Genomic DNA, 8,708 nt, shown 5'->3' on the forward strand with positions numbered 1-8,708 from the left:
TGATGAGTCCTGAGCAGAACCCCCCCCCCCCCCCCCCCCCCCCCCGGTCCTCCCTGTCAGACTCACATCTTACTCCAACACCAGATCTTTAAATACCACTCTTGTCATGGTTCGTCCGTCTTACTGTGTCTGTAATACTTCTCCAACTGATCTGAGAGCATGAGCATCACTGAATAACAGATGTACATGTTCACAACGTTGTCCACCACTAGAGAGCGCCACCTGCCCACTGCTGACCTGCCACAGACTCTTGGTAAAGAGGAAACAGTTGAACTCTGTTTGCTCGTCTGATTGTTGGTTTAGTAGATAGAGATGCAGCATCTAGTTCTGTCTCTGACTGAAGCCACAATGAGGCTCTTCTTGCTTATTACTGTACTCTCAAACCGCAGCGGTAGCCACTGATGATGATGATGATGATGGTGGTCCTGTCTGACTTAATTTCAGAGGTCAACACGACTAAAGCAGCTTTTATCCTGCTTGTTCAAACACATTCAAACGTGAGAGTTCACCTCACATCACCTCTGCATCAACACAAAGAGGAGATCTTGTAGCTGGACTTGATGTGTTTTGGTCCACCACACCTTCACTGGTCAGCAGGACTCTGCTCTCACCTCACTGGTCAGCTGCTCTGATGTCACCAGTCAGCAGCAGAGTTGTGTCTTACCTAATGAGTCCAGGTCATGGAGATGAAGGCCGGGGCCTCGTCTTCATACTTCAGCTTGGCAGATCTGCGTCTCCGAGAAGCTCCGTTACAGTTCTGGAAGTTAAAGACAGAGAGAGATGAAGTCCAGACTGAACAAGACCCACACTGATCCATTCATTGTGGACTGATGCTGCTGAGAGCAAACATCTCACCTTTCGTGTCCTTCAGTGTGAACATCTACATGTTTGACACTGGGACAATGAGCAGAAAGTACTCCTTCACCATTAATGCAAATCTGAATACACACGGTGACCAACAGACATTCTGATTGGCTGATGGCGGCTGTGATTTCTGGAGAAAACCTCAATCTTGTTTGGACTAAATTCATCATGTTGCTGCAGCGTCACCTGGAGGTGAAACGCCATCAGCTGTTTCTGGATGATCTAAATTTGGTTACAGCTGCACAGAGTGTTCCAGAGTGACGCAGGTCATGTGAAGCGGGTCAGGACTAGAAGAGTGAACAAACCAACAGGAGACAGACGGTCTTTGGTGGAGGTGATGGATGCTCAGCAGCAGTCTGACACATCTGCAAACTGCTGTTTTTACGGCTTTTAATCAAGATTGTTTGGGGCATTTTATGCATTTCTTCTAAAGAGGATGATCTAGAGGTGACAGGAAATGTGGAAAGAGAGAAGGGGAACGACGCGGAACCAAAGTCCTGAGCTGGAATCGACCCGGGAACACTGTGATCACGGATTACAGTACGTGTGTTAACCACGAGGCCGGCAGACGCCCTGTTCTAACTGTTTTCAGTGACGAGCTGCTGGTTTCATGAGTGTGTGTGTGGTGTGTTTGGGAGGCGTACCGGGGTGCAGGTCTGGTTCAGGTTGCCACACAGGTTCAGTTTGCAGTGCAAGTGGATGTCACCAGCGCTCCGAGAGAACTGGAACATGTGGAAGGAGAAGTAGTTGGACGTTCCCGCTCCGTTTCCCACCACATTCACCGTCTGATCATCGGGGTTCGCACAGCTGTTGACAAACAGGAAAACACACATCACATCAGAGCACACTTTGTTTTCAGGAATCAAAAAGCACATTTATGAACGAGTCCCTGCTTCTGATTCATTTGGAACAGCAGCGAGCAGCGACCGCCTCTGTGAGTCTCACCCGTCTACAATCAGGTTGTATCTCAGACTCTCAGCCTGGTCGGTTGCCCAGCAGGAGTCGGTCACCAGGGCGACCAAACCGTCATCCAGCCCGTCAGTCTCCAGCTGCACCCAGATCAGCTGGTTCAGCTGGACTTCAGTGTTGGAGTCCACAGCTTGTGTGCGTCCGGCGTCGGTGTAGGCCTTCATGGTCAGAGTGTAATTCCAAGTTCCAGATGTGATCTTCTCAATCACAGAGCTGCAGACACACACACACACACACACACACACAGCTCAGCTGTCTTATACTCACAAACCTCTTCACAACAAGCTTCACAACACAAAGTTAACAGCCTCCACTCACCTGTCTTTGATTCTGAAGGTCACAGTGTTGACATCTGGCTGAGTGAAGACGCAGGAGAAGTCGATGTAGACTTGGTCCTGGCGAGTGATGTTGTCAGAGACGCTGTTGTTGCCTACGATGCTGTTCATGTAGATCAGTTGGCTGTTGTTGGCCTGCAGGGTCACAGAGATTCAAATTCATCACAACTCTTTACATTCAGCTGTGCAGTGTGACATTTGTTAGGTGTTGACTGGTGAGAATCAGCTTCATAGATGACCAACATCTCTAGAAACCAAGGAGGTCACAGCTGAAACCAAACCACAGAAAGATCCCAAACCAGAGGAGAGCAGGAGAAGCTCAGCAGAGTGCTGGAAGAGATTTGGCTGCTTGTTGAGAGTAAAGACGTGGTGGAGAACCCACCATGACCTCCGTCCCACAGGTGTTGCTGCTGTTGAAGCTGAAGGTCACCATGTGGTCCAGCTCATCTATCTGACCCGTGCAGGTGGGGTCATTGAGGTGTAACATCGTATAGTCGATGCCTTTCTCCTCCAGGAGACACCCGACCAGAGTAACTGAGGCTGAGTTCTCCTCGCAGACCGTCGGGTGACCTGAACGTCCAGCAGGACAGACGAGGGAAACAGGAACATGACCATGAGAGAGAGGACAGACTGAACAGACATTTACACCATGTGGGACACAACAAGTCAAACCATTCAGTCCTGCTTTGCTGACATTTGTCTTTTCTTTCATTCAGAGCTGCTCTACAGGCAGAAATAAAGGAGGGAACCAAACGACCAGTTTTTATGGTCGTTTGGTTCGTCTGTGCTCCTGATGACAAACATTCAGTCAAACTGAGTGCTGAAGGTCAGTTATCAGCAGCTCCACAATCTGTGTGAAACAACTCTCCCTGTGAGAAAACCCTGCAGCCTCTGAGGATCAGGACTCTGCACAAGTCAGTCGTGTTGTTGTGTCACAGCTGACGTACCCAAAGCGTCATTCGATCTGTACGGGAAGGCAAAAATGGCCCGACAGAAGCAGCCGATTCCACCACTGATGGTCTCAGCACAGAACTCATGATCGCTGCAGATCCTTCCCTGACAGAAGGGCTGAGGGGGGGCTGAGAGAGACACAGAGAGACACACATGTAAACTATAATGGTACAAAGTGAAATAATAAAATGGCACTAAAGAAACAGTGTTCAGTACAGACACTGGCTGTTTTTAATGCAGATGACTGATTGATTCTGTCACAAACACACAATGACTGCAACGCCAATTTAATCAATTCTCCACAAACTGCTGTGAAAACTGAAAGTTTCACTCAAAAAGATGACAGAGAAAGACTTTTTCCTGTCAGACATTTGTTGTCTTTCAGAGTTTCAGTTTGAATGAAAGTAGAACAAGTTCCCATTTGTTTAAATGTGAATTCTGTCATTCAAAGCGACTCGTTGATAAAGCTTCACTCAATTGAACTGAAGTGAGAGAAGTCTTACAGCAGCCGGCCGTTGACCTCCAGCTGTCCAGTGTGTCGTCGCTGAGCAGCCTGCAGTCGCTGGCGTAGGCCTCCAGGAACTGACAGTTCAGACCGTCCACCGCAGGGTATTTGCACAAAGTGTCGATGCAGGCGTTTACGTAGGACTCTGGGTCGGTGTGGTTGTGACAGGCGGTGAAGGGCTCCTCCAACAGGAGGTTACAGCTGTTCCACAGATGTGAAGAGACAGAAAGGGAGACAGAAGGATGAAGTCCAGTCAGCGCTGTGTTACGTTCTATAACTGGGAATAAACCTAAACACGGGACAGCTGTTGAAGCTTCATGTCACACAGATTTCTGTTCACACAAAATGTGATTAACTCTGTTCCCCAAATGAGTTCAGGTGTGTTTATCTCCCATCCCTCCTCACATCACATGACATTCAACATGTGATGGAACATGTCATTCAGCACACAGATGGAAGTAGAATACAGAGAGATGTTTCTTCTGCTCACCGTTCAGTCATCATGGTGCAGTTGATGGAACTGTCAGCAGTGTCATTGTACTGCACCTCACAGCTAGAGGGCGACACACAACACAAGGTGAGGACTGTTCCCCTGCTCTGACTTATTCAGATAAACACAAACACACTTTCTGAGTGTTATAGATACACATTAGCTTTGTGTCTTTGTTTCAGTCCACAAGTCAAAAGGCAGAAGAACCTTTCTTCTTTTTCAAGAGGCGTCCAGATCATTTCAAAGTCAAGTCCTGGAAATGCTCATTGTTGTGAGACAACCAAGAAATCACAACATACAGAGTCAACCAAAATATTAAGAGTCCAGACAAGTTAAGATGTGTTCAGGAACTGAATTTCAATATGAGACTACAAAGTACATTGAACCCTGTGATCAACAGCATTCAGTGGGTTGTGATTGAGGTCTCACCTGCTGCCATTGTTCTCAGGAAGTCTCTCATCACTCACAGTCGTGGAGTTGGCACACAATCCCTCCAGTTCCTGATCTAGTTCAGCAGGTCCTGGACAGGTTCAGAACAGGATGTGGGTCAGATCAGTATCAACGTTCATACTGGGTGAACAGCAGCTCACTAAAGGACAGCTGAGTTTAGTCCTGATGCCCTAGATGAGGGCTGAGCATCACAATTACTAGTCTTATCCTGTGTGGTGAGTGGTAGGATTTCAGTTTCTGTACCTATGAAGATGATCTGTGCAGTGTTCCCGTCAAAGAAGACAGAAACAGTGTTGCTGCCCATCGTCACCTTGGCAGTGACTCCAGTTGGGTCCACAAAGACCTCCACACCGTTTCCCAGATCAGTCGAGCCGTTGATGGTCAGTGTTGTGTTCCCCTCCTGCATCACAGCAGAGAGACAAAGTGGAGGAAACACAGCTCAAACATCACAAACACACACAAACAGACTGTTTTCACTGCAACAACCACTGAGTTCACCAGAATTCAAACAACTGCTTCTAATGTGACTGAGAAGAAAGATGAGAGCTGACTCAGCAGAGGATGTGACGAGGATTTGGGATCACAGTCCACACCGACACCAGACTGTGGCTGTAGGTAGCTTACCTTAACTATCCCGCCTTGTTCCAGGTGAACATCATCCTGCCCCTGCAGCCGCAGTGTCACGCTGTCCAAAAAGCTCACATCTCTACGACGACGTTCCTGGAAGTTCGCCACCACGGTGAGGTTTTGGATTGATGAACCTGTCAGCAGGGTGTACCCACACCGATCCTCCACAGTCTTCAGTTGGTCGTTAAAGTCAATGACAGCGGGGCCGGTCACAGTGCAGATGGGGTCAAACATGCAGCTGATGGAGGCGGAGAGGGACAGAAACAACAAACACCATCAGCTGCTGCTGTTGAGGGCCGCGGCCACCAGGGGGCCCTCAAACAAACAAACTACAGGAGTGAAGTCTTCTGTTCATGTTCATGTCATAATTGAGGCCTTTATCTGGGTAATATTTGATTGTCTCAGCTGGAGGTCAGGCAGTGTTTTGCCATGGGCTCGGTATAGTCTGTCTTTAGTGGCAAGTTGCCCTGATGACTGAGTTTCCACTGCAGCCTCACAGGGGAGGAAAACTGCGCTGACACACACTGTTGTCGTCCTGATTGGTAGCAGGACTGAATGGGGCCAACTTGTCATGTCTCCTCCATCGACTCAAAATCTTGTTTTGCAATATGTAAGGATTGGCCACCTGTTGAATTCATAATACAAACAAACAGCAGCTAATGACCGAAGTAACCGCTAACTGCTGCCAATTGGATGTGCTGTTAGCTAGTTAGCTCGGTTAGCTGTGCAACTAACGGTCTGGACTGGGAGCTTGGAGCACCTGGGGAGTGTTGGTGTTGTTCACACTGCTAGCAGAGCAGCTTTAGACCACCAGGAAGAGGAAGGTTTCAAGCCTGGAATATGGGGACCAAGTGGGGATTGCTGGCAGGGAGTGGTGCTGGAAAGGGCACCAGAACCGGAGCCAGGTGAGCAGGCAACGGAACCAGGCTCAGCAGCTTCTGAGTGAACACAGCCAGACCAGGGCCAAACAGCCTCTGATGGAGGCCAGTTTGATGATCATGAATACTGTACTGAGGTGATTTACAGTGGCTCCAGATGGGACTGTGAGACTTGAGGATGAAGACAAAGTGAGTTCAGAAAATGGGGGGGGGGGGGCAGGTGAAGTGGGAGAGGAGCGAGAGGGGGGTCAGGCATCAGTCAGAGCCCACCTCCAGAGGCCTGAGCTTTACTGTGGGACTAAGTCCTCCTGAGGTACACAGTGGTACTACGAGATGGGATGGACCCAGGCTAGATAGTTAGCATGCTAACTTCAGTAGATCTCTCTGAGACACAACACATAGATGTGTCTGCTCCTCTTTTATCTCACAGATATCAGCCTCACTGTTCTCTCATCTCTTTGCTCCTATCAGAGCTGCATTTGAGCTGCGTTGAGTTCCTGCTGATGCAAACCCAACATTTCCTGCTGCTGCTGCTTCACATTAAAAGCTTCCTGCAGTCAAATCTGTTGCTCTCAGTGACGCGTCCCTGAATAAAGATTCCTCATCAAGTTCCTGTATCATCACAGCTCCTTCTCGTCAACGTGAAGCACACATACTTACGTGTTGTTGCCATGACAACGCTCCAGGGGGTGACATCCATCAGTCTGAATGGTTGCCACACTATCACAGTAAACAGTGGAGCAGGTGTCTGGGTTAGAAATGATCTCATCATCATAGACATACAAACCACCTGTGAAGTGAAGAATCAGGTTCAAATGTCAAAGTTCACTTTATAGTTTACAAACTGTCCAATAACAAGAGACAGCAACATATTAATACTACAGTTCAGTTTTGAAGGGAAGATTTATGTAGATTTATGGATCCAGTGGATTTCCCAACCTGGCTGTCTGCATGCGCTGATGTCTTTGTAGATCGGGGCTGTGTTTGTCAAACTCACTGCATCTACACCCAGACCTGTGGCTAGTAAGTAAAACACCTAGACAGCAACAAACACAACCAATGTTAGGATCACAGAGCAGAGATCATGATTTCAGACATGATTAAAAGAAACTAAACTCAGTAGAAAAATGACTCTGTCTTGTCCGCTTGTTCAACTAAACATGACGTGTTGCCTTATTTTTGTTCAACTGATGGTAAAAAGTAACTGTGTCCAGATTTCTTCAAGTATTTGTAGTTTGATGTTTGTCTTTATTTAGATAGCCAACAGTAGAAAAGAGGGAGGGTCGCTATGCAACAAAGGTCCTGGACTGGACTCAAACTGGGGGTGTTGGGATCACATGGTTGCATGACGCTGTGTGGAGCTTTGATGTGATTCCAGCATCTTGAAATGATTCTGGTATCATACATTTTGGTGGAGAAATGAAACAATCCTGCTGAACTCTGGTGCAGTCTATGTGCTGCCTTCAATCCTTTGGTGTCAGTATCACTGGGTCACTTTGGGAGGGTGAGGGGTGATGGGGGAGCAGTGTGCATTGGTTTCTCCAAGTGTCATGTGCCGTGGCCTTCACAGTCAACGATCAAAACACCAAATGAGGGAATATCTTTTGGAAGAATGGTGTTCATCCCTCCTGTAGAGTTCCAGAGACTTGTAAAATCAATGGCAACAGCTCACAAAGACACTTTATGTTGGTTTTTCCTTTCATTTGACACTTCATACTCACATGTGGACCCGCGTCTTCTGCTTCAAATTTCACAGCTGCTTGTGAGCCAAAGCTGCTTATTGTCAGAGAAAACTGTAAAGAGCCAACAGAGGAGTTACTGTCAGTATTAGGAAATTTACTCCAAGAGATTTCAGAAAAGTTCTTGATAATTTGTTCTTTTGAGTGTTTAAACAGTTAAATTTCTATTTATTGAGTCATGACAGTGAACAACACTCACAGGAAGTGAACTGATATTCCCACTCAACTCCACTGAGCATATCAGTGGGCTGGAAATATTCAAATTCTGATGGTAATGTGTTTCATTGTCAACCACTGCATTGTAGAAAAATGTCTCATTATCGAGTGCAGGCCCCCGAATACAGTCCAGACCATTACTGTTGAAACAGGCTGCGAATGATCGACTTGTGGCAGTCACCTGTTAAAATGAAAGAGACACAACGAGTGAATTAAGAAAATAACTTTTCTACAAAGAGCTCTGGCCAACTTCACTTCACTCAGTGAGTTGTGGAGGTTTCAGTCAGAGCTCTCACTCTTCTGGATGTTACATCAGTTGATGTTCAGACATTCAGTGTCACTGCACTGGACATTAATGAGACACTAGATGGACAAAGACAGATATTCTCAAGCATCAGGCTCCTTCCTACTTACATACAGCGTTGTGAACTGCTCTCCATAATATGTGATGGGACAAGAGGAGATGTTAAATGTTTCAGAACCAACATACTGCTGCTCAGCACCTGAAGACGATGGAGACACATGAGACGTCAGAACTAGAGTCTGTGAGCTGGTTGGACAACAGGGAAGGATTCAAATGTTGACTTCATGAAGGAATAAAACAGAGTTTGTTTATCAGTCAATCAAAACTTTTCATATCACATCATGAGGTCCCACTTCTTCTTAGAAACAAAGAGGTGTCAG

General features: G+C 47.0%; 1 protein-coding gene across 1 annotated transcript; it reads right to left on the reverse strand.

Annotated features, from left to right (window-relative positions):
* Positions 1–664: 664 nt before the first annotated feature.
* LOC121627013 (alpha-tectorin-like) lies at positions 665–7,621 on the reverse strand. The gene is made up of 14 exons (XM_041965774.1): positions 7,565–7,621; positions 7,009–7,105; positions 6,730–6,859; positions 5,189–5,429; positions 4,808–4,964; positions 4,544–4,634; positions 4,115–4,177; positions 3,623–3,825; positions 3,116–3,247; positions 2,551–2,738; positions 2,152–2,303; positions 1,810–2,046; positions 1,509–1,671; positions 665–757 (listed from the first exon to the last, which is right to left on the reverse strand). Exons 1-14 carry the CDS (start codon positions 7,619–7,621, stop codon positions 665–667), a joined length of 2,004 nt encoding a protein of 667 aa, XP_041821708.1.
* Between the last annotated feature and the right edge of the window lie 1,087 nt (positions 7,622–8,708).

This window comes from Chelmon rostratus, chromosome 23 (genome assembly GCF_017976325.1).
Source record: "Chelmon rostratus isolate fCheRos1 chromosome 23, fCheRos1.pri, whole genome shotgun sequence".
NCBI lineage: Eukaryota > Metazoa > Chordata > Actinopteri > Chaetodontiformes > Chaetodontidae > Chelmon > Chelmon rostratus.

Coding starts and splice junctions, on each gene's coding strand:
- LOC121627013 (XM_041965774.1), bottom strand. CDS start 7,621: ATGACACTTGGAGAAACCAATGCACACTGCTCCCCCATCACCCCTCAC. Junction 4,178..4,543: donor CCTGAGAACAATGGCAGCAG/GTGAGACCTCAA, acceptor GTCGCCCTCTAG/CTGTGAGGTGCAGTACAATG. Junction 3,826..4,114: donor TGCACCATGATGACTGAACG/GTGAGCAGAAGA, acceptor TCTGTGGAACAG/CTGTAACCTCCTGTTGGAGG.